This window comes from Bombus bifarius, unplaced genomic scaffold, assembly GCF_011952205.1.
Source record: "Bombus bifarius isolate JDL3187 unplaced genomic scaffold, Bbif_JDL3187 scf7180000007986, whole genome shotgun sequence".
Classification (NCBI taxonomy): domain Eukaryota; kingdom Metazoa; phylum Arthropoda; class Insecta; order Hymenoptera; family Apidae; genus Bombus; species Bombus bifarius.
The window spans coordinates 1,574,875-1,601,487 of NW_022884368.1; the positions used below are offsets into that span (position 1 = coordinate 1,574,875).

At 44.1% G+C, this 26,613-nt stretch overlaps 1 protein-coding gene and 1 long non-coding RNA gene across 8 annotated transcripts in view; one reads left to right on the top strand and one right to left on the bottom strand.

Moving 5' to 3' along the window:
- LOC117204986 (solute carrier family 12 member 4) overlaps nt 1-26,613 on the bottom strand; it is a 97,410-nt gene that overhangs the window by 23,443 nt on the left and 47,354 nt on the right. The window contains exon 1 of one of the 7 annotated variants that reach the window (XM_033442954.1): nt 3,540-5,095. The exons of the other annotated variants lie outside the window; for them this stretch is intronic. Within the exon in view, the coding sequence (XP_033298845.1) occupies nt 3,540-3,609 (70 nt within the window). The 5' untranslated portion in view covers nt 3,610-5,095. Of the gene's footprint in view, nt 1-3,539; nt 5,096-26,613 lie in introns of those variants that run through there. 7 annotated transcript variants of the gene reach the window in all.
- On the top strand, nt 4,847-20,069 carry LOC117204991. Its single transcript, XR_004487167.1, has 3 exons — nt 4,847-4,983; nt 19,015-19,101; nt 19,419-20,069. It is a non-coding gene; the product is annotated as an uncharacterized LOC117204991 (long non-coding RNA).

A 26,613-nucleotide genomic window follows, 5' to 3' on the forward strand; every position in this document is an offset into this window, starting at 1 on the left:
TAACATAACTCGAGGATCTCACTGGCATCTTAAACGTGATCATTGCGTTGCCATTCACGTAGACGCTGGGGTATATGCGACTGCATTAGCGCAAACAACCGGATACTTTCTTGCGCGTATTTATACTGCATGGCCGCATCCTGGTTTCCGTACACGTAATATGTTAATGCGAGTTTAGGCGACGCAGCGGGCTAGCGGAACAACTGACCCGAAATTTCAGCACGCGATCGCGAGAATACCAAAGGCGTTCCCTGCATTTTTAGAATATTCCTTGAATATTCCATTTTTTAAGATCTACCAGATTTTCTGATATCTTTTAGAATAACGTCGAGTCTAGGTTAAACATTAAAATATAATAAGACTCAAGTGCACGAGAGTTCAGAGCTTCGTGCTTTAAGACCTTTTACGAGAGCAATGTTAAATCTTAGAACATTAAAAATACGGCTTTATATGGAAAGTTGTCTAAAATGTTCGTCGAAGAGGAAACGATGCCATTTGTAAAACTAGCGTGGATCAGAAGTGACGCTAATTCCGATCCAAAGTGTTAAGTGAATAGAAGGTGAACAGAGAGAAAGAAGCAACGAGATTGGCCAATTTTCAAGGATCCTGGGACTGGTAGAATTAGGACAGTGGTTCGAGATAGAAGGAAGGGGTCATTTAGCATCATCGAGTTCGGTTCGCAAGTTCACTTTCTGGGTTGTTCTCGAACTTCCACTACCTGCACCGCGATGCGAAACTTCTGCGGCTGTTACGTTACTCTCAGCGTTAAGATGGAACTTTATTCCGTGCGAAAGGAGAATTTTCCTGAGTGTCGAAATGTTCCTCGAAGAAAATCAAATTAAGAAATATCGTGCTTTTCGAGAAAGGTGCTGCTATTGGATCAATTTTGTAAAAAGAAAAAGTACTCCTATCGTCATATTTTATATTTATACGTTGATATAGAATTCTCCATATATTTGAAAGAAAAAGGACCTTTTACACTCCAGAATAATACTTTCCACCCTTCACTACATCAGAGGTATATTCTTTCCACCAAGAGGTATATTCCTTTTGCGCTTGATCGGCTACCACGGTACCGTTAAATTTAGCATTTCCATCACAATGCCATTTCACACTACTTAACCGAAAAATGTCTCTCTTTACCTTCGTGCCACATTTTTATATGACAAAAGGGTAGCGCGCCTGTCTCTCACGTCCGAAACGACTTATTTTCCACGTTGCGCGAAGATACAGTAAAATGGGGAACCTTTCCGAAGAAGAAGAAGAAGAAGAAGAATATCATCCAATTTTCAGTGTAATCTAGAGAACGCCCTGCTATGATCCGGGGAGACGAGTTTTCAGATAACAAGTGAAGGCTGAAATTGTACCCAGAGTGCCATCGCATCTCGAAGAGTTTCAATGTTGGAATTCGTTGGAACGAGCAGAGAGATCCTGCGGGTCTCGGAAGACTTTTGCGATATTAAGGGAAAAGAGCCGGTCACAGCTCCTTCAACCGAAATCGTTGTCCCAGTTCCGTGGAACAGCCACTAGCGTACAAAAGCCAATTTCTTACCACTTTCAAACTTTCCTCGCCAAATTTCTTTGTGTACTTCAAACTCGACGCGTTACACTAGCTGTACACGATCGCAATGGAAAACTGAAATTTTCTTTATAACGTCGCTTCCATATTGTCGAGCTCGTGTCTTCGAAGAAACTTGGTTGTCGCGCACATACGAGAACTAAAGATACGGGAACGTTCTTGAAAATGAAATTCTTGTCCCAGATTCGCTGTAATCCCGAAAATTCTCTCTAGACACGCAGTTTCGTCCGTTTTCACGAAGCCACGCGACATCCCTAGCATGTTCGCTGAATGCGTGTATTATGTACGAGGTTTTATTAAATTATTTATGAAAGGAACTTTCGAATTTTTCACAAAGACGAGGAACGATTCTTTCAAATGTTTTCCAATTATACGGATCGGGGAATTTTTATCTCGTGATCGGTTCAGGTGCTTCCAAGGTTCGTGTTCGTCGCGAGTAGAACACTTATGGTAAGTACTACGGTATTCCGTGTCATGGTGGAATATGTTCTTTCATATTGCAGTGATGCTTTTGGTATTTATGAATGGACTTTCGGGATGGAGCGGAGCGAAGCACACACACTTTGACGCTTTCGAAGAATGGTATACTTAGAAATGGCGATAAATATTTGATGCGGTAAATGGAACACTCTTGGTTCTAGTATAGTGCTACTTTTATCATCGTTTTCTTTTCAGGCCTAGAGCCTTGGTATTGATACAGCAGGAAGATATTTTAATTATTCGAGCGATAGCCTCCCTTGCATCGCAGGTTTGATATTTTTAATAATTTAAAATTAACAAGGAAATAGTTCCTATAACGTAGAAAGAAACTCTTTTCTTTTTAATTTGCCCTATACTCGTTTTCTTCCAATTTTGCAAATAAAATATCCTCTTCGTAGCGCAATAGCGTCATCTTCCCTTCACAAGCAAATTTACTTCTCACAGTTTGCTATTTCTATTTTTACGAATACGCTCCTTGTACTATTTTAGTGTTTCGATTCCCAAAAGACATTTTGCTTATTTTATTACGAAACGTTCAGTGTTTCTTATTTCATTACGTTCAATATTATTTAAAAGATATTTCCACACATTTGAAACAACTTTAAGAGAAGATCTGTTAAGCCCCTTTCCAAACTTTAAAAAACATACATCGAACAAATCGAGTATTGCTGAAATAAGCGATCATAAATTTTCAGAAGGTCTCAAGAAGCTGACAGAATCGTAAATCGCGATATCGGTCAACGAGTTCCAACCTAACGTTGTCGTCAGCGCCAAAGCCACCCTTTTCTTTGGTTTTTTCCGGTCTCTGGACAGAAGATTGCCCAAAGGATCGAACCGAAAAGTTTGAACGTGTCCCACAGAGAAGGAAAGAAAGATTTGAATTCCGGAATTTTAGTGGAACCTCGAATAGAAATTGAAACGTCCACTCGGCGGACCTTTACCCTTTGATTGTCGTTCTTCGGCTACGTTTCACGTTTCACGTTTTACTGGTCAAAGAACGCGAACGGTTCGCGAATATTTCGCTATCATATAGCTTTTACGAGTTGCGAGAGACTAAAAATTGAAGAAGAACGAGCGAGAATTTTTCATCGGTTCGCGGAAATTGTTCTTTTAAAGAGATAGTTCAGGTTTGAAACGTGAAACATTTGAAACGAGTATTTATTACAATCATCGATATCTCAACAAATCGATAAATAACATCGATAAAAGTAATATTCTTCGAGTATTCGAAGCATATTGGAATACTTCGATGGTATTTGGTACACGTGACATTAATGTTAACGTAGTCGAAGGATGAATCCCAGAGCGAGTCACGGGGGAGAAACTATCTACCATACAAGTCATGCCAAGCAAGATATAAACGATCTGTGTCCCTGGTCAATTACAAATCGAGAAAATCAGGCTTACATCGTTCTACCAAGAAACTAGGTGACTTTAAAGTTTACTGGAAATAGTTTAGCGAAAGTGGATACAAGCATACCGGCTTCCATACGAGCTGGCGAGCCATCGGGCACAGTTTTGCCCTGGGACTTCGGCGTACTCTCGCTCATGCTTTTGCCGCGTCTTTGATCCTTCGAAGCTGAGTTAACGTAAACCGCCTCTTGCAATCGCCACCTAGACGTCTTCTCGTCTCCCTGTTTACGACCTAGAACCCGCCTTCCCTTGGAATCCTTCGATCGTGTTTTGTTCGACGGCACTCCGTCTCCTTTCGCGCGACTGTCCTCTTCTCCTTTGTTCGAGGTTTTTAGGCAGGTAACTAGGTATTTGGCACTTTGAATCGTTTCTCCTCGAACTCTCCACTAGTCACTTTAGTCGACGAATTCTTGCGAACCCTCTGGAGAACGGGTCGGACCACTTTCGAAATATTTGACTTCTTCTCGAAAGAGTAATTTTATTCGGAGGAAAACGACGGAATGCACAAGTCGGGGACGACGAGGCCAAGAGGAGTGACGGGTACACGCACGCCGGCCCCGGACGAGTCTCGCGGAGGGTGTGTTGTCTCAACGCTTCAGCCTCATCTTCCGCATCCCTCCTTCCGTAGCACACGGGCTTGGGTTACGCTTATCGTGTCGCGGTGTCACAAGGTCACGGGATCAGCGACGGGATCGGCTGGTCTAGATCGAAAGAGAGGAGCCGCACGCACGCAGCCAGTGCCGGCTGGTCGCTCGGTCGCGCACGCTCCTCTAATTAAACCACGCCGGAACGACGATCCCCGGAAGTGCGCGTCTATGTTCGGGAGGATCGATCGTTCCGATTGCCACGGAAGCGCATCGACAGGTACACCACGCAACCGGGTGGATTTCTCTCTGTCTTTCTCTTTCTTCCTCTTTCTTTCTTTCTTTCTTTCCTTCTCCTTCTCCGTCCTCGGTCCTCGATAGAAACGTTTTTCTCGGTTGGTCAAATCGTGGAATACGGTTTTTCAAAAATATCCAGCGAGTAAAAGCTCGAGGGATGCTCTCGCGGTGGCTAACGGGAGAGAATTACGACGCAACGAAGACGAAGAGGGAATGGACGAGCAGCTAACTGTAGGTCACCACCCCTGGACGCTCGTCTTCCCCGTGGCTTAGATGCTGCGGAGTGCTGGAGCACCTTCGCCACCCTCTAGCCTGTTCCCCCTCTCTCCGTGTCTCTCCGCGACTCACTCGCGCTCCACCGCTCCCTCTATCTCTCCTTTTCTGTTCCACCCACTGACGGCGCTCCGGTCGTCGTCAGTCGGTCGGTCGGTCGGTCGGTCGGTCGATCTGTCGATCCGTCGTTGCGTCTGGTTCCGCTGTCAGCCACCGCGGCTGGATTCGTCTCGGGCGTGGAACGCGACCGAACTCTCGCTTCCGCCGATAGACGCGCACGACCACACGACCCACTACACGACCATTACGCGACCCACCACGGACCACACCATCGACAAGACTACGGCGACAACGAGGGTAGGTTTCCCTCGCGGAAAACGGGAAAACGTCGACTGAGACGCGGTTGAGGAGAGGACGTGGCCCGAGAGGGTTTACTCCAACGAACACTCCCGGCTTTTCCAGGCCTCCTCCTCTCCTCACCTCCTCGTTGCGCACGCTCCATCCGACTCCCTGTTCCTGCTTCCCCTCTCGTTTCCCTACCCTTTACCCTCCTCCGTTTCGCTCATCCCTCTCGCCCTCTCCTATCCTCTTCCTCGCTCTTCCTACCTCCGCTTCTCCTACCTCTCTCGTCCACCCTTTCGATCTTCTCCTTTTATCTCGTGACTCTCTTCCCTCTTGGTTCGCCACCCTCCGCTACCCCTCCGTTTCTTCTTTCCCGACCGACCCTCTATGTATATATCCGATCCCTTGCCCTCCCTCGAGTTGGCATCTTCTCTCGCCCTGCGTAGCGTCTACGCTTCTCCCAGCGTTTGTTAGTTCGCTCGCACTCGCGCGAGCCAGCCGCGACGCGACGCGTCCCGGGCGTTCTCAGCTTTTCCACCCTCGAAGCGCGCACGCGCGGCTGCAACCCCGGGGATGTCCTCCTTTCTCTCGCTGCGGGACTTTCTTTCTGTCTTTTTCGCTCCTGCAGCTTCGAAAGATAGAACGAGATCGAACGAACGTTGGACAAAGAGGCGAGGTAAGAGGGTGGTTGTATCCCCTTTTTCCTTCCGTCTCCTTCCTCTTTCCGTTCATCCTGTTTTTTCTCCTCGCTGTTTGGACCTTTTCGCCTTTCAGTAAGTTTATTTTTTCTTTTTTTTTTTTTTTTTGAAACCCCATGTTCAGACGCGAGAGCAACATATTTGTTGCGTGTTGATCGTTTCTCCTCTTTCCTCCTTCTTCTTGCTCCTACAGCGTTTCTTTCGTGTTGCTCCTTTCTTTATTTTATCTTTAAAAAACTTCTTCGTACTTTCAATTCGCTTACTTTTTCCAGTCCACGTGCGTATTTCGCTGCTATTCTCCCGGCGTTGCCGATTGGCCTCTCGATACTTCAACTTTCACACGTGCGTCGTTTGTCCCAGCCATAGATTCGACGTGTCCCTTTGACTTTTATTTTACTCACCGCGTATGTAGGTGCGTGGGACTTGATTTTCCGGTCGCGAAACTCACCTACTGGTTTTACCTTATTTTCGCTCTCGGCTTCGCGTTGCTCCCATCCACCGCGCGTCTCTCTCCTCCTCTTTGTATTTGTTTTACGCGTTTTGTCATTCCCGTTTCCTCTTCCCGTCACGCGTCGAATCTTCCTAATTTTACTATCGAATATCTCGTTACCCTTTCCATCACCGTTTTTCTCTTCTTTCTTTTCCACATACGCGTAAGTTCTCCTCTGCTTTCTTACAAGCGCTTCTTAACTTTTCTTCTCCCTGTCTAATCCCTCTTCGCTTCGATCGATTTCTTTTTTCCATTTATTCCATATTTTCAGTTTGCCCTCTCCCTGCTAAAAAGTTTTCCATCTTTTCGTTTCGCTGTGTACATATACCTTCGAAGCTGATGCGAATCGTCTTCCGCCAGCCTGCAGGAATATTCCGGTTCGATTCACCGGCGTCGTTGAATATTTTAACCGTTGATCAATTTCGACTGTTCCGCAAGAAAGAAACCACCTACGCCGCAGCGAATTCTTGCTGCAATTTCTACAAACCGTTACTCGTCCTCCGATCGTCGCTTTTTCGGTTCAGTTTTTATTTTCTTTTCCTTTTTTCTTTACGAGTGTGCAAAGTTACAGGTTTTTTGACGAATGAACGATCGTGCAGGATATACGGAAGCTGTTACAGAGAAAATGACGCGTGAAAGGTTGGATATAGTTCTTCTTGTCACTGCTAGTTTTCCAGCTTCCACTTCCCCTACAACCGTTTGTCTTCCGTTTATCCTTTTTTGTCTCACTTTGGCTCCTCTTCTTGTTCATTCGTCAAACGCCAGACCGTTTTGTCGGTTGACACGAAATCGGACAACGCGACTTGTCTCTCGTAATTTCGGCGAAACAATCGGAGTCGCTGGATGCCAGCTCGAAAGCAGCGAGAATTTCTCTTTAAGCGGAATCCTCGTTCCGATCTGCCGCGGAAAATTGCCACGGTTGCTCTTCTTTTACTTCATTAATATCGTCCTTCGTACCAATTGCCTTTGTTCTTCTAGCTTTATTTATTTCTTTCTTTCTTCGATTATTTAATACTACTTGATTTATTTAATACTAACGGTCCTCGTTCCGATATTATAATACAGAGAATTACGTCGAATGTTAGTTACTTTCAGATCAAATGTCCACGGTAGTGAGCAGAGTCAGGAAACGGGCCAAAATAGTCAGCAATTCCATTTTCGTGCAACGAGGAAGGTAAATTTGCGACTTTGAGAATGTTATACGACGAGTTTAGAAAGAAAGCTGTTCGTTTCTAAAATTATCTTCGTTAATACCGATGTTCTATTTTAAATATTTCGAATGTTTTTCACCTCAAGTCCCAAGAAAAGAAATGCAAAGTTGTCTCGTTAAAATAAGCACGTCACATTGGTTTCTCGTCTTATCGTTCTTCCAGCACGACGAAATGGTCGGCGTTATCGCGTCTCGTGTTCGAGATTTTCTAGGTAAACGAGGATCGTTGTGGAACGCGCGAGGGGAATCGAACGCGAGCGAGCAGCGCGCAAAATTCCGCGCGATTTCTCCTGTTACAACACCATTTGAGCGACGCGGCTTAATGCGGCTCCAGGGGGAAAAAACTGCGCGTTATTTCCTACATAAAGCGCGATATTTATATCACGAAGCGTGTATGCGCGAACCAAAGCCGACAGCTTAAGCTCCGTATGAAACGACGTTCGATCGAACGTTCGTTCTCGTTTAACTCTCGTCGAAAATATGCTAGAAATTTAGTATTTCGATTGGTTTTCCCTTTTAACCGCTTCGATATTTATTTCGCCCCTTTCCCTCTTTTTATCCGTACTCGCCAATTTATATCTTGCTTTCAATTTCTAAACCGTGAAACAAAGACAGTGACAGTTGAATAGTCTGTATATTTCATTTGTTTAATTACTTAAATTAATTGTATATTTAAACAGAGATTAAATATTGGTAGTTCCGACCATTAAAGTCGTGAGACGATATTCGCCATTAATTTAACTGTCATTCTTAAAAACGATGATTTATATTGCAAGGCTGAAGATTCATCTTTCGTATCTTAAACTACAATTTCTCGCGAAATCACGACACCGATCGTTTTCCTTTTTCTTCGACCCACCGCTCTCCGCCAGCAAAAAGGATTGGCGTTTCAATTCGCCGGAAATTCGACAAATTCCGGCCGTTTTTTCACGCGCTAACGACACCGGACAGATTTATTCAGCCCGCACTGCAACTCGTTTCCGGATAAAAGTCCTTCCACTCTGACCTGCTGGACTATCTCCGAGATAGTCTCGCAAATTCTTTCCCTCAACGATGCTTCCTCGGCGCTCGTTCGCGATATTTTTTACGCTTCCGATTTCGTAACGATCTGTATGAAACGAGACTTCCTTAACACTAGATTTACCAGGCCTGGTTGAACGACCGGTTGCAATATTTAATATAAAATTGTACATTGTTATTTATCTCTATTCATCTAATTTTAAAATTCATATATTATCTGATTAATCAATTTCTCAATTTTTGTTAATTTAAGAATTTACATAAAATTAGACGAACAGAAGAAATGACGATTTTAAATCAAGTTTTGATTTTTTTTTGCAATTAATTGTTTTTTACAACGATCGCGATTAAAGGTGGGAATGGGAAATACTCGCTTTTTTCTTCGAGCGAGTAACGCCAGGAAAAAATATATCCGAAATTTTGTAAAGTTATGGAATTGTCAAAGGAGGAATTTTGGTCCCACCCTGAGAATTAGATATTGGGAAGATCGAACTGGTCTCTAGGGGTTGTTGCGGAAGACTCGAATCTTTCTCGAAGATCGCTCGTGGCACGACCACGGCCAAGTTTCCACGATCCTCTGTTCCACGTTTTTCGATCCACGTTTTCGATCCACGTTACCGAAATTCGAATAGCTAAATCCTTTACCGCGACCGAAGGAATTATTTCTCGATTCAACGAACGCACACAGCGAGACGAATCGTCTCTTTCATTGTGTCTCTGAAATTGGATCGTGAAAAATTGGGTTTCCTCGATACTCTGGCCATTTTGAAATGCTGCCAACGCGATCGTATCGGGCTAACAGGCAATAACGACGGGCGAGCGATGATCGTAAACGATGCAAAAAGCAGAGGATAATAAACCCTCGATCGTGGTTCGTTCGTTCCACTTGATAATTCACCTCGCACCCCGCTTGCCAGTCGTTTCACGATAGAAACTTTCGGCAAAGCTCGGTCAACAGCACGGTTTACAGTCGGTGAACTTTGCTTCAGCGCAACTGGATTCGTTGAAAAATCATCGAACTTAGCTCGCTTCGTCTCCAAGTTATCGCACCTATCTCCTGGATCGGGAAACTGTGACGAAAATTAAAACTGTCGCGAGAGAAACGCTTGCTTGGTGCGGTGAACCAAAAATTTACGCGGTTTGCGTGCGCAAGAAGTTTCACGTTTGGCAGAAAGTCAAAAGTATCGCGAGCAACGTTCTCTCGTTCGATGGTTTATTCGGATAAACTCGCGTAAGTACAATGCGTCGCGAATCAAATGGAATGGCCCTGGGCCAATAATTAATTCAGGATCGTGCAACGATCGTTTAATCTGTAACGCAATCTCGCGTCGTGTCGTCTCGCCAATTTTCCAAAGCAATCTGTCCGTTCAAACAAAGGCCTGTAAGTGGATCGAAATCATTCTCTATCCTCGATTCATTTCGTTCGTTTTATATTTTATTTTTATTTCTCCTCCGTAACAAATCGAACGTACGTGTTCGACAAACTTTGAAAAATATATCGTCGACGACGAATACGATGAAAATATTCGACGAAATTCTTCTCCTTCGTTGCGTATAAATCATAAAGAGATATCCGAAGTATAAAAGACAGAGAATAAACGAGAATTCGTCAACTGAATATACTATAATCCATATATTATGGAAAGCAGCGGTACGTACAATGGCAGCGACGTTAATCCGACTGGAAGGGAGAAACGGCGGTAATTAAGGCGTATCACCGGGCTGCATGGGTGGTGCAATCAAATGGCGCAGCCAAATCCCTCGGAAAATTGATAATAAATGGAGAACCGAGATCATTGTGGAGCATGGATCCGCGTGAAATTGTACAGCTTCGCCAATGTAAACGTCGAACACGATGCTAGCCTTCTGTGCTAGTAGTTTGCACTGATTAACTTCGTCAAGTTGTTCTCCCGGAGGGTCTTCAACTTGCAACAGCGGTTTAGCTCCGCTACTAATACAATCGCTAATCTTTAAACGATCCGTGCACGATGCTACAAACGTAATTGGATAAATTTATTGCTCCGCATACAGAAAACATTCAAGAAAGGGACACATTGTCTCCAATCGGAAATATATTTCCAAACAGTAAAATAATTCTTCAAGCGTAAGATATTAAAAACTAATTCTCTGTCGATGAGTCGAACGAATCTATGCGAAATATCCTGTTTAAGTAGTACAGCGTTTCCAATCGAAAATATCTTATTAAGAACGAAAGATTCTGTTTCTATCGAAATCACGCGCCAACTTTTCTTTTACCAAGAACGTAAGTAACGAAATAATTGTTTCTACAAACAGTAAAATAATTCTCCAAGCGTAAGATATTAAAAACTAATTTTCTGCCGACGAGTCAAACGAACCTATGTAAAATATCCTGTTTAAGGAGTCCAGCGTTTCGACTTAAAAGCGTAGCCAACGACAAAATCGTCCTCGGAAATTACATAAATTTCCGTCTGATCCCCGAGCCGCACAATTTTTTCCAAAAGCTACGAAACAACAGAGAATGGCGGAACAACCGGTTCGCGATTCGGTTAATTGCGTTCCGGCTGTTTCGACGGAGGTTAATAGCAAAACGGCGAACGTACAAAGGAGCGGCACGATCAGGTAGCCAGTTGCGCTCGCCTCTTTCGTGGAGCAATTAGATTCAATTACAGGATCGCTCGACCGTAATTAGAACGACCCCGTGCTTTTCTACTCGCCGCCGTTGCGTTTATCTCCGCAAGTTCCGCGAATCGACGCCGCGTCGGGACGCTCGGCGCCTCGCCAGACAATTTGCGATAGGAGCTTCGACGAACCCGGTCGTGCAAACTTGCTTTTTCAATTTTCTTCCTTTTTTCTTCCCTCTTCCTTCCTTTCTTTTTAACGTCTGCCCTCTTTTTCTAACAAAATACAAACGTAGGCGTTGGAACAGAAAAGAAAACGAATTTCGAAAAGGTCAAACGTGCAACAGTGTCGGATAGCAATAAATTGGTGTATCGCTGAACCTCCGCTCGCTTTCTCTGCGAATCATTTTAATTTTAATTGCACGGACACTCGTCACGCTGGCTTTTTCGTTGCGCGATCGCCTTTGACGAAGCTTAGCCTTGTCCCCTTTGTGCTCCGTGTTGAATTCGCTTCGGGGTATACCCGCCAACGGAGTTTTAAATATCTTGAAGTAATTTCGCTAGACTAAGTACCTCTTTGCAGCTTCGATAATTATAATCAACCTCCTTTCGTTGCGTATGCACCTACGTAGATGGTCTACTCGAACGTCTGTCGATCTGGAAACACGTTTAAACGCGTCTCTTCATCGTCAATTCCTAACGTACTATCATTAACCGCTCCCAACAATCGGTTACTTGTTTGCGTCAAATATTTTTATGTCACGTACGTGTTCGTGGTAATTCAAAATCATCGCGACAGAATACGAATCTCCCGTCACCCCCTTGGCGCGAGAAGAAATAATCTTCGACTTTCCGCGTCATCGAGATTCTTCCAAATGCCCTGAATAATCTCCTGCTGCCCCGTAATTAATCAGCCCTTCAACTACGTTCCGAAAAAGACATCGATCCCTTTGGAAACGTGAAACCTGTCAACGACATCCCTCGATTCTGCGTTCGGTTCCACCTTCCTCCCTGAGGAGACTTGGTTCCATCGTTCTCGGAAAGTCGATGTCACAGAATGCAGAAGCTGGACGCTTTTAAATTCGATTAGAAAACAAGCCAACAAGCTTTGACTCGGCCGAGCCTACGGATTGACGCAACTTACTCCTCGGGAGAGGCAGGAAAAAAATACCCGGCGCGGCGAGGGTGTGCCGCGAGGTAGGAGAGGGCTGAAAGTAGGCCAGTGGGTGATCGGTCCACCCTGAGTCTCTCCACGCTTGCGTAACGTAACGTTTCCCGGCTTTTACGTCATCGTACAGTCCAATGACGTCACTGCCGACCACCACGCACCACCTCACCAACCCTGGTCCGCCGGAAACACGGGGTTGGTGCATGGCGCCACGAGTCGAGCGATGCCTGCTTTTGCTCCCGGAGGAGCCAACCTACCGTCCAACGGGTTCCCCACAGAATTCTTATGCGAGAAATTGAAAAATGAGCGCGACGGGAGTGGCAGGTTTTTTCGCACGAGGAACGCCGACACGACGACACGATGACGAAAATGAATCGTCGTTCGCTCTTACGGTACTTCGAGTGCACCTTTCATTCTGGATTCTTCGAGGCGCGATCGAGAGTTTTTGATTGGAACAGGTCGTGGTTTTAATTCGCGAATAAATCTTTTCGTCGTTCGTACAAAATTTGTACAAAATATTTTGATACTTGGCGAAGCTCGTCGATGTTTCCTGGGCTTCCGGTTATGTTCGGTTAAAATTCGTAATTTAAAATACCTAGCGATATACGTACGTACGTAATTACGGTTGCAAGCGGAAGGTTGACGCGATCTTTAAGAATCTTCCTCTTTAAAATTCTCGCATTTTGTTCGGATTTTTCTTCGTACTTATGCAAAGAGAGAAAAGAGGAGAGGCTGGTGTTAAAACGCGAGGGTCCGCCGTGCGAAAGAAATTCGCGAGAGCCATTAGCCGGGACATGGAATCGTGGACGCGGTATTACGGAGGGAAAATACAGCGATACGTATACGTTCGATGTCCGCTTGCAAATAACGTGGACGCGGCTCGTACAACGTCCCTTTGTTCGGTGCTTCCGCGCGCGCGTCCATCGAGGTCGGAAAGTTTATTTTACTTCTCTAGCGATCTTCGTTTTTCACTTCTATTCACTTCGCTTTTACGTATTATTATTACAAAATCTTCTATGTAGTTGAAAGATCTTCCATCTCTGAACGTAATTTACCTTTAACGCGGGTAATTTATTGTCCCTTGAATTTTACGTTAAACTTTCTTAAATGACGGTGAAACGGTCCTCCTGTTCGATGAAACCAGACCAAAATCGCGAAGACGTAAAAGTTTGAAAGTTAACGACGAAAACTATCACACAATTCCTGGACGCGATACATTTGCTTCATACACAGTTCCTACAGCGTTTTAACACTACGGCGCAAATTACTACAACTGGCGTCTTATTAAAAATCTGGCTGAACGATATAATCTGTCGTACAATTTCCAGCCTATAATTTGCCATTCAGAACGCGACCTTGCACCGCAAATGACGTACCACGTGTAGCTTAGTCATCGTAATCATCGTTCGTGCGAGCAAGAAATTTATAGTATGGAACGTTACGGTTTTAGGGAATATGTGTGACGCGATAAATCCAATCCTAGGGGTTGCGAGATTTCTCGAGATTTCAACATACGCGAAGGGGAAGATGTAAGTCCGTAGGCATTTGAAAAATTCTCTAAAACTCAGGAGCAACGCCCGAAGGTGGCGGTTAGCAAGCAACCCTCATCTTCGCGTATTCAAGCTCCATTAAGCCTGACACCAGAAGCTCCGTTGCCCCAGGCTATGGACCCGGGATAAGAACCCCCTCGAATTCCTCTTATCTGGGTCAAAGATATGTGCTCTATCGCCTGTATATATGTATATCTATATACACGTACGGTGTGCATCCTGCACGATAAACATCGTTGACACGGATCATCCGTGCAGACTTTTCATGCCGGTCCATTCGTTTCCGATAATGCGCTGACCGAGCCATTTGCAAAAGCGTCAACCGACTCGCGAGAGACGATATGCGCCAACTGTTAACCGTTTGCTTTTTCCATTTGCCGCTTTGCTGCAATTTAGTCATTTACCATCGTACTTTGAGTTCGTTGAAAGTGAATTTCCGAGGTACGATGATTTCTTGATGTAAACTTGCGGATTCTCAATTGTTTCTAGTTCAATGGGTTTTCTAGTTGAATTCCGCGTAGGGTAGAACCTGGATTCTCAAGTTTCAATGACTCGTCGGTCCCACCTAGCAGGTTTCCAATTTCTTTTTATCCCGGCGTAGTCTCGTTTTATCCTCACGTAGCCTCTGATCCGAGCATTTCGAATTTTCGTTTCGTTTGATCGTAACGCTCGTACAGTCGAGTCCCGGGACCTTTAAAATCTGAACTTGCAACGTTTACGTTTATTTTATTTCCAGCACTTGCTGCCTACAGCTCACAGATTGTTTAATTTCCCTCTGATTATTTGCACATTCAGATCCAAACATCTCTAGTATCCGAGCTTGCGCCATCTTATCATCTTACAGACCTCTCGAAATTTGTCGTTTATTTTGCTTGCAAAGTCCAGAAATTTCTTGGCTCGAGTTTTAGCTTCGTTTTCGTTACGACGTGAAACAAGTTCCTAGCTCGCCTATCCAAATTCTTGCTCAGGATATTAAGTACGAAACAAGGAACGGTTCTCGAATAAATAGTCGCGACTCGATGAGTCCAACCTGTTTCTGGGAAATTTCCGGTCTGTCAGTACGGAAATTCAGTGCGGTGCACTCGCTCATCGATGTTTTCCGCTCGAGCAAATAAACTCGGCCGATTTTCGCGTTTCCTCCCGTTCGCCGATGCCGCTACGTCCACAATTTCAAGCGTGCAGTTTAATTCCGTAAACAGTTTCGTCTCGCGACCCATTAACTCGAAGCGTGCTAATGTATGGTAAATATTTAATAGCAGCTGAAACCGGTAAATAATTTCACGAGAACGAGGTTCGATAGTTGTTGCTTGGCCGCAGCTACCGACGCGGCGGACATCGTTTTCCTCTTTCCACTCTGTTTGTCTCTGGCATTTCTGTTATTTGCACGTTACTCCAAGATATCGTTAATCGATCTGTATTTTTCGATCGCACACCACGATGCAAAGACGAGAAAATAGACGCAGGCTGTTAGGACGGATGCGTATACTATCTTTACACAATTTAATTATATAATTGAATTAATAATCTTTGCTGTTAGAATTCGTTCACGTCCGTCAATTTTATCGAAACAATGCAGAACTTTGGTGATTCTAATTCGATTTTAATTCTACAGGGACCGTAGACCAATTGCAAGACGAAACTGGAGCAAATTGGAAAGCTAAGGAATCGAGTTTGCGATATTCTTCTGCAATTTTCGACAGTGGAAAGTAGCTTCGAAATTAGAATAAGAATTTATCCTTACGGAGCTAATTTAATCGACCGAGTTGTCGCGAGCTGGCCTGTCTTCCAACAAAGTTTCTTCGAGAGATCGTCCCTTAAAGCAGTCGCCGGACTCGCGAGAGTTTCAAACTGACCTTTCGCCACAACGTAATTATAACGTTCGTTCGGTCTTTAGAATGCGATTACACGACGATCGAGGGGAATTTCGTCGGTTGAAAGCCGGTTATAAGCGCGCTTTTGAAATATGTCAGTCCATTGTGATGCAACGTTCAACCGTCGAATCGAATTTGCATAAAGTTTTCAAAGCTACGTTAGCTGAAATGCAATTTGTATTCCTCGGTTCGGTGGACGAGGAATTAATTCAACGCGGCAGATGCTTCAAGAATAGATCCAACATAGCGATTCTTCCGAGTTAAACGTCGTTCGAGTTGCGGCTTGCGTTGCAAATACAAAGAGGATGGAGGCAGCTCAAATCGCTTCGGATTGAAATCGCGAGTCTTCGAGTTACCAATAGTTCGAATAATCTTGATGTTTATGTTCTGAAATTTCGGTTTACTTCTATAGAAAAGTCATATTCTCGTCTTGGAAGATGCTGTACTTTTGAAGCGTGTCTGACAGAAACTGCAAGTGTATTTCGAACAACTCGAGTAGAAGAACAAATTTGAACGAATAAATCCATCAGGACTTCGACTAGATTTAGCGCTGTGACATCTGTGATCGTTATTAACGAGGAAACGGAGTTAACTGGATGTACATATTTCTATTAAAACGCACCGATCTGCTCTAAACTTTGCGAGACTTCGATCTTTATGCAACGAAGGAATTAAGAGTTTACGTAAAGCGACGAAGTTTTACAGGAAGCTTTGCGTAACTAATTGCGACACTTGAGATCGTACATACACAAACGGACCAAGGTTTACAGAATTAAAACAAATCTTTACATAGAACGACGAAAACTTCTCACAGTTTCGGTCATTTCCGTTTAATTTCGTCTCAACGTGGAGAATGTTGGACAAATTAGCGAAAAGGAAATCGCGTCGATTCGAAGGTGTTCAAAGTTAATCGATAATCATCTGGCGGTATACGTGCGCGCAGGAAATCCACGTCCCGGCAGTTCTCCACCTGAAATAACCGTCGATCCGTGACCTTAACCCTATCCACTTCATCGCGCGCGTGAAATGTCGCCGAACCGCTTTGATATAGCGCGCAGCCGAGTCTCGGATGTCTGTAAGTCTGCCAAAAGCCGTAGCTTCTATCTATCATCGCACTCTACGCGACGACAATGCCAATAAACGCCACTCGACGCAAGAGTAGGTCAGGATTTCGCAGGACGAGATACGTCGATCGAGAGTTCGTCGACGCGATCGCGGATCGGTTTCAACGCCTGTTGTCTCGTTAGCCGCGTATCCGCCTCTGGTTTCCCACTGCCGGTCTTAGTTCGATTCCCAGGCTTTCCCTACCCAACGTTTCCGGTTTCGACGTCGACCGTAGATTTTCAGGTTTACTGCGTGTTCTTACGACGGAGCATCGTAGGATTTGGATCATTCGGAGTTTGATGACGAAGGATATTGGGCTTAGGAGGGCTCAGCTGGAAGATGCAAGGAAGAATAAAGATCGCGGACTAGGAGAAGAAATAGGGACGGAACGAATAAAAATAAAAACCATGGAGTATGACGCGACTTGCGGAAATTTAGTTTCGACGATAAGAATATGTTAAGTCGGTGAATAAAATATATTATTTGTTAAATTAAACTCTCGAATTTATCCTTCCGAGATTCAATAAACACAGAGATAAAGCGCTATCCCAGGATCACCATCTTTTACACGCGAGCTTAAAGCTCCGATCTTGAAACCCTCGTCCCTATGTTCTACTCTATTATTACGCTTCTATCGCTCCTCCAAGGCGTCCGTAAATAAAGTAGCTACTAGCATAAAGGCAACCGTAAAAAATTGCACAACTCTCGGTGAGATCTCAAAGAGAGACATTAACACGATCATTCGAGAGACGCGTAATGATCCATTGGACTGACGAATTTTTTCGAAAATTCGCTGTTACATCGGAGGAAAAATATCTTTTTCCTCGAAGTAACATTACCTTTCAGTTCACGTACGCGTTGTTCGAGCAGACCAGCATAAAGGTAGAGTTTCACGGGTCACGACAACGAAATACGAATGATCCAGCGTAACGAGATACGGGGCCAGATAGTCGTTTCCGTCCACCTTCCATTAGCGGGCCGCCACTCGATGAATAAACCCGCGTTTAATCCAATTCTTTCAAAAGCGAGCGCGCTTTTGTTTGCCAACCCACTTTCGTGGTTTAGCGACACAGTTGTGTATCGTAACATATTGAACGATGAAAAATGCATGTTTCGTTAGGGGGGGGGGGGAGGACGAACGAGGAAATTGAAGTCTCAAGGTTAATTTTCCAGCTTGGAAAGGAGAGTGTGCCGCGTAATAGAACGGGCATTTGTGGATCAGACGGTGATCTATACGGTGTCTAATCCTTGACGTACCAAGAAAGAACGATCGACGTCTTTTCCTTGAGAAGATCTTTTTTAAGAACTCTGCGAATTGTTTTATCGTTGCGTTAATTTGTGTTGCCGTATTTTTTTCGCAAAGACGACTCCCTCGAATTTGGTGATAGCCACGTTACGATTATCGTCGTGGCTTAACCTACAGATACTGAGAGACTTTTCTCTTCTGTATTAACATCTTTTCAACAGGATTAACAGCAAGAGGCACGATGAAAGAAAATATCTTGCGGACTCGTCCCTTTCCTTGTCGCAGCATGCGTCGCCGCGGCGCCATCGGATGGGAGATATTTAACGAAATTAGAGTGTAATAAAACGCCCTCAATTAGAGATGATCCTATTCGATGGATCAGAACCACTTTTGCGCGGTCGCGGGTGCGGTTATGAGAAACTTCCCCGGAAGACTATTCGATAGACGCACGTTCTCCCTCCCCCCTCTCTTTCTCTCCCTCTTCCGTATTTCGCGTGTTTCAACCCCTTGTCTCTCCATTATTTTTCTCTAACGTCCGCCTCCGCTTTAAAACTACTACTTCAACTAGCTGTTTTTCTTCCGTTTCCTTTCTACTTTCATATTTCATCCCATTCATCTTCCTGCTTCTTCCGTTTCTTTCTTCTCTAATTCTACCCGTTCCACCGAGCTTCTTTCGCAAATTTGTCATCCTCCTGATCGTGGTCCAGCTCGGGACGTCCCTACCCTCGATCCGACCCCCGATTCTTCACTCTATCGCCTCTTTCCCCATCTTCCTCCCACCTTTTTCTTATCTTCGGCCAACGTACGGCCGACGCGATCCTTTTATCCTCGTCCACAGGCTGTCCCTTTCTCGTCCCTATCAGTCACAGCCTCCCTTTCTCTGCTTCTCTTCTCTGTCCCTGTTTCTCGTCTCTCTCGATTCATCGCGATTTCGTCCGGCGTTCTCGTCTCGTTCCAGGCCGGATCGATAGAGCGGAGTCTGCGTCTCCAATCCGCGCGTATATACCCGTGTACTTTATTATCATGCGGTGCACCCGGTATATTCCCCGGATACACGGTACTCCGATGCGAACCGCGCCCGTTTTTCAGCCGGGAACGACAACCCCTCTGACAGAACATGTCGGCCAGCCTGCCGGAAACCACCGCGTCACCGGAAGGATACCGCCGCGCGCTGGGGTAACCTGCCTGTCTCGCCATTCCACTCGTTGGATTATAATTAATTATGTTCGATTCGTTGATAATTGGGCCGAGGGGGATTGATTATTCATTTTCCTCTCGTGCTTTAGCGATCTTCATATTTTGATAATTAAGCACATTCTGATTATTAGCGTTCGTTTTGTACCCTGGAATGTTTAGAATTATTCTTGGAAAATTCTTTCTATACGGATCGACAGAAAGTACTAAAAATTGTATTGCGATTGATTGTAAAATTGTACTGTAATTGTTTCAACGTTCAGTTATCGATATCGTATTACCATGTTCGGTTTAACTAGGGAATTTGCCTGCAACGAAAATCGAGGAAGGGGACAATCTCCGCTAGAAGATGCAACAACAGTTAAATAGCACAGTGAATACCTGCATTAAGTGTACAAAACACTAGATAAATACAGGTATTTCCTTTTGCTAATTCCAGCCAAAGTAGCCCGAGTTTGTTCTACTTTAATTACCAGTGCAATTTTACCTCTAATTAACAAATGTGCTATCAACATCTCCATTTGCCATTCCGTCTTTTTTCTAGCAACGTTACGCTACCATGTAACTTTTTATAGAAGAGCCTTTGAAATTCTTGCGGTACTTGACAAATTTTACGCGAGACTGGGAAATCGATTTTGCGTGGAGGGGATCGAGGCAATTCAACATTCCAATTACACGGACTCGGACTTGTCGGCTGACGAAAACTTAATTGCGATCGCGCACCACTGAAACAGGACCAAAGAGCTGCGTGAAATCGTCTGATCGGGGCCAGAGGCTCTGCAGACGTAATTCCACCTCCGTTTTCGATTCTTTCGCACGGAAGTAATAACCTCGTCTCACGGGAGCGTAGCGAACGCGTGATTCCGTGTAAGAAAGTTTCCCTCGGTTCACCTACATAATTTTCTCGTATCCAAATTGATGGATCGGCTTGGCAACTACGATCGGACGAGGACCGAAGTTGCGAATCTTTCGAATTCAAAGTTTCTTGACTCCGGAACTTTGCTTCTCGTTGGCGTTTATTTTTTTATTTTCAATACCCGCGAGCAATGTTTCATAAAAATTCGCGATCTAATCACAACATCTCGTGGATTGTAATCTCCGTCTCCTTTAACACTAGAACTACCACACCAATTAAATTGACTGGTTTTACAATTTTATTTTAAAATTCCTACTTCGTGTTATATCTTTTTCCGCAATGATGTAATACTTTCGCAACGATAACTGAAAGAATAATACGATGAATTTTCTTTTCTTTTCTATGTATTCAAACTCAAAATAATTTTGTATCCAGGCTACTTATATCAATATCAGTCAAAACGACTGGTATTGGTATAAATGTAAAAGGGTCCTGCAATGTGTTTATCGAAGCCCAATTAACCAATTTCCTCGTTTTGTATAACTTCCCACACGGTTTTAAAATTTTTACTGCGTAGCATTCGATATGACGATATCAGTTATCAGGAAAATTCCGGATCGATCGCTAGATCGCTAGATGCTAACATTAAAAATACCACAGCGGTCGAAATGACTGGTTCTACAATTTTTAAAAATGTGCCAACCCTCGTTTAGGGATGACGGTCCCAAATGGATTAATAATACCAAAAATGTACTACATAACGTGGAATTCCTTTTGTAAGAAAGTAATAAATCAATAAATATAAAAAATTCTATTATTACGTATTTTTTAAAGACCAGTCATTTTAATGACTGTATATAAGTAGCCTTGATACAAAATTATTTTGAGTTTGAATATTTTGAGTTTGGTAGAAATAGCTTCGTGTTAATTATCTAATGTAGTTCTAATGTTAAAATAAAAAGTTGAACAGAAAGATATTATCTAATATTCCTCAAGTGCTATTTCATACGTGTACGACTATTTCCCTGCCTTTCGTATTTTCAATTACGTCAGGCTCTATATTATGTTGACCAAACTATAACATTCGTCCTACATTCCGTAGCTTCCTTGATTTCCTCAAGATCTCGTCCGATCAATCAACGGATACTAGGAGCAATCAGAGAAACTGTATGGGCATTCGTGCGCGAATAGATTCCTAGTGAGGCACAATATGCGCACACAGGCCATCGTGCACGCTGACCCAACACGTTTTAACGACGATCGATCCTGTGTATAGATCGCGGCCTGCAGTCGAATATTCGGTTCACCAGAGACACGCTGTGAGATCAATGCTGCTTGTGATTCAGGGACACAATTATTCGAATTAGAGATTGGCCGTGCTGTTTGCGTCAAACATGCTATTAAGTATCCTCGAATGGCGACTCGACACGGCAATCGAGTGATCCATTCGATCGGCATTGTATATAGTCAAACGACTCTGCTAAGGCGTACGAAGCGTTCTAACCGATAGAATAAAATCGATCAAAAACAGATCGCAGAATTTTGATAGTAAAATCCATGTCATATATTCCTTAATTGCAATGAAATACGGGCACGTAACTAGAATCGCTTCTGTAGCATCACAGGCAATAACTGTGTCGAGAAATTGGTTCGGACGAATGTCATGTGGTCCAGAATGTCATTTTGCCAATTCTCTTCAAAGTTATTACTTGTAAAGTTATCGAAGTAGTTCTAGCTACGCGTCACTCTGTATCGAGAGTATAGCGATTAGATTTTTAAAATCTCACGTGGAGAGCACTGTCTTTGTATCGGAATTTCGCTTTGATCTCGAAGACTTTCTTCGTTCTTCCACAAAAAGATCTCGATCGGATCGATAAACGTTAAACGTATCGACTCTTACACAGCTTATCGATCGTCGCCAAATTTCCTCGTGATTCTTACTTCTCCTCAGCGATGCTTCTCGCTTACCGTTATTCTTCTACCGCTTTTTCCATACATATCTCGTCACAACTAAGAAACGTCTTCGCAGTTGCACTAATCATCGATCTTGTCAAAATGATCGAACGAGAATGCGGTTCGTTAAAGAGGGAAAACGACGGATAGAGAGGAAGAAGTTGACGGAGAAGGAATTAAGGTTCGAACGATCGATCGAGACAAAGTCGATAGAATTAGAAGGATTAATCGATAGAGGACTGTGGGTAGGGGCAGGGGGGTATAGTAATTTATATCGGGCTTGCACCTTAATAATGGCGTCTCCTCGATTTTGCACGACCAATCGATCATCGATAATTGGTTGCCGCTCGATCGACACCGCTCGTCTACCGACGATTAACTTTTTTATTTCTTCCGCGACCGCGTTTCTATTCGAGTTAAACGCTCGAACGGCTTCGCCTGCCGGCCTATTAACGAGAATCGAACTCAAGGCGCGCTTCCATTGTCCTCCCGTTGACGTTAAGACCGGGGAGGATCGCTGGAAAGGTCGAGGGCCTCGTAGTTCGTCGACGTCTCAGCTGCTTCAACAGTTGCACGGAAACTTGTAAGAAATTTTCAAAGAAAAAATGTTCTTCCTCTTTCTCTTTCCTTTCTAGAAAGTAATTTATAAAAGAAAAAAAAATGATACCTATAAACTGGACAGATAAGGAGATCGTTTAGAGGTTGATACACGTTCGTATTACGCTCGTTGACATTCGTTCGTGGAACCACCGGAACGTTCGACCAATTTTGACAATTCTCGATTAGGTTGACACGCGGTATCACGTATTTATCGCGTGTCAACGTTTGATGGATACGGATCTATTTTTAATACGAAACGTATCTATGCAGGACGAAAACGAATATAGAACGGATAGTTCACCTGGCCAGACGTACAGCTTTCTCACGATTCGGATATGCATATCTATATACAGGGTGGTTCACAAGTAAAGCAAACTCGGCTCCAGGCGAACCATCAAATTCTTGCCACGTTAAAGTGCAATTTATGGCAGCTGGTTTCACGCGTGATAAAATTTCGTTGGTCGGCCAAAATTGTTGACGATCCTAACAAAATATTTTCTACAAATATCCGAATGGTCTGTCTGAAACAAACGGTGGTTACGAAAGTAAAGTGTCATTAAAATCAGAAGAGTTGAACGTTGATTTCTTAGAAACGTTTGACCCAGTTTTTTTCAATCGTCCAGTAGCCACGTGTATCGAGAGAACGACTCGCGGGGAGCTTACTTTTCGTCAAAGTTGTCTCGTAAGAAGGCGAATTGATTATCGATTTTCGTTTATCGAGCCTGGTCATGCGCGAATCTTCATTCGTCTTCCGTCAACGGACTTCCGGTCGAAACGCGCGTCACGTGGGCCCGATTGCCAGCTACGTTCGATTCGACGAAGCTCACCCGTGCCGTGGGATGTTCGCAAATACTCGACACATTCCAATGAGGACGCCGATTTCATTGAATCGGAGACAATGAACCGGCGCTTGATTTACCCTTCGATCTTCAAATTAAACGCCGCGTTGAGAAATTACGATGGCAGACGAAGATCGCACGAGCGTTTATCACTCGGACAATTTTAACCGTTTTAAACGAGGAAACAAATATTCAATCCTGAAATTTCACTGGATATTTTAAGGTTACCGATAAAATAGTAAAAGGAAATATACCATTGTCGATTACGGAAGTACTATAAGCATTTAAAATACCTTCGAATCCATCACGCGACTCAAACTTTCCCAATCGAGTAAAAACAATAGTTGGAAACTTGGAAGAAAATACGTGTCCCAAACACGTCGACCGCTGGTTTGAAGAAGCGCGAATGCTCATCAAGGGCCCCCTGCGACAGACAATGCTCGTTTCAACTTTGACAGTAAATCCTACGTTGTTTTTCTTAACCTTCCTCGTTCCTGATGGCGTTGAAACTCGGTCGACGCTGGAAAGGGGTCGCCATTGGCCCTCAATTCCCCGCGAAAACGTCGCAACTCGCCGCGACATCAACGCCCTTCGAGAAATTTCCACCCTATCCGCGCCACGTCGATCGGAGTAAATCCACCGATGATTTCATTATTGCCGCGATTCACGCTAACTCTGCTTCGACGTTGAGGCTTGGCGATGATCGTCGAATCGACAGGAGCTATTCCCAAAGGATTTACGACTGTTTGTTTTTAGAATCGTTTGCATAGATGATAGCGAGCGTTACCGAATCATAGCTATCGAAAGTGTCGGAATATAGAAATATCATGTTCCTTCGTGGAACAGAAAGAGCGTTTAAAATCCTTGCACGCTTCTTTTCGTTGTGGAAAGTGCGCGTTTGGCGATGATAGAAAACGAATCGTAGATCCGTGAAAAGGGAAACTTGCCAGGCTGTGTACTTAATGCATAATTCATTGGCTGCTGCTTCAACTTCCATTGATTTGCCGAGGTGGCAGGGTCGCGACCGAATGAAACTGGGTTGCAAAGTCGCAGAATCGCCGAGAGCAACCGCGGCGATGATTCTCCTGTGGTCGCGCACCCACCTCCCCGGAAACAAAAACGACCGACCGCGATATATCGTGGCACTCTGAGAAGTGGCATTCGCGAAACATCTGCCGTCGCTACGAATTTAATCTTCTGTGGCTGGCAAACGTAAACGAGAAACGCTCGGGACAGTTTAAGCCCCAGCTTTACGTCTGTCTATTAACTTGCTTCCCTTTATTCTTCCTGCGTCGCAGCAAAACTTCCGAAGCTAAAGTTCTCGGTCGAATTTTTCAACGGAATTTCTTTTGTATCGAGAATTTACGTTTACGGCGTATTCTGCGATGACACGGTTCGCGGATATCGCGTCGGAGACTTTGTACTTCCGCTCCATCTCACCAAAAGCTGCCATTCTTGCGTATCTGGCATACGCCCTTTGGTATCGTTCGATATTCCAGATATTTGAAGATCGCTTTCGTTCCACGACATTTACAAAATACATATTATATTTCGTTGTATCCTCGGTCGTGATTTTCTTTCTATGCTTGTAACACTTTCCTTGCTTCGCTATAACGTCATTCGTTGTTCGTTTTATTGGTGGAATATTTCTCAAGGTCCTTGCGTTGTTATTTTCACAATTGAAATCCCCTGTGAATGTCCCAAAGCTGTGTGCTCTCATCGCTGAAATTTCTTTCCGCCGTTCTAGTGCCATTTTCTCGTTTGCCGTTGGAATTTTTCCACGCCCTTGCATCTCTTTCTTTCTTTCCTTCTTCCTTATTAATGGAATTTCATTTCTAATGCTCTTGCCCTGCTTTGCTTTTTATCGCCGGAATTCCTCCATTTTCTTGGAGGATTGGCGTCCCTCGTTACTACGAAGTATCTGGCTATGACCGCTTCTCCAAATTGCGAAACACCCAGCTTCGTCGATTACAGTGTACCACGGAAAAGTATGGTCGAAGGGAAGTATCGTGTGTCGAGCGATAAATCACTTCGCGGCACTGGGATCCACGGTGCACACGAAAGTAGCTGGAACTATCAGGAGCACGCCACACGCGTGCTCGGCAATCAGTCAGTCGACAGAAATGATTCTCGAGGAAGTGACCATTAGTAACGACCGCTGGTTGACCACAAGATAGACCCATACATGGCAGGTACTTAACTAAATAATAGCTAGAAGCGTATAGAATAGGTCTGGATAGCTCGATACTTGTTGCAATCGAAGACAACCGAGTCGATTAGAATTCTAACGAAATGTGCCGTTTCTAGCCGAGCTTTCACAGAACTCGGACGTCGTCGCGATCGACGTGAATCGCAGAAAAGAGAGATTTACTGCCGAAGGAGATTTCGTATAATCTGTCGTACGATAGATCATTTTATATCGTTCGAGTAGAATAAGAATGGCAGAGGATTAGAACGCTACCTGCAAAGGCGATCGAAAAATTTCGAAAGAATCCACAAGTCCAGCTGTGGCTACTCGTTTGCACATGAAATTATCGCGAGTCAAACGGATTTAAATCGTAACTCGTCGAAACATAGGGTTCTTGGTTAGATGCCCGTGGAGATCGGTAAACCTGCGTTCATTCGGGAACATATTAATGTCTGAAGTTATTAGATAGCGTCTGCTGGTCTGAAATACCTGTTACACGCTGTCACTTGATCACAGCGTGGTCCGCTTTGTGAGGCAAACAACGCAGATGAAAATTGATATTGAAATGAAATAGGAAAAAATTCTTCTACCGGTTACAAGAAGCGATATTATCATTTAAATTTATATTTCAAATTTTCAAATCAGATTTGAACGAACTAAGATTAGAAGGATGTAAATTTCTCTGTACCCTTCGTTTCCTATATTCTGCCAATTTCATTTCATCGACTTTCCATCTCATTTTCCCGTCGAGTATTCACTCATTTTCCACCTATGTTCCAACCGCGGCTAAAGTATTCCCCAAGGTCGTTTCGCTCAGCTAATCAGAGCATTCTTCCGAGGCACGAGAGCGGAGAGTACAGAGACAATCGCGAAACGCGGCGTCTTTAAGAGCGCGTCGTGCACCACCCTTGTTCTCCGCACCCTTTTGATTCCTGCGAGAACAGTAAGGCTAACGAGTAGCGCTCTTGAGGCCGAGCTAACTCGTTATCCCTTCAACGTGACAACTTTCGGTGACACAGGCGACACGATATAAATGAGAATAAAAAGATCTCGGCGAA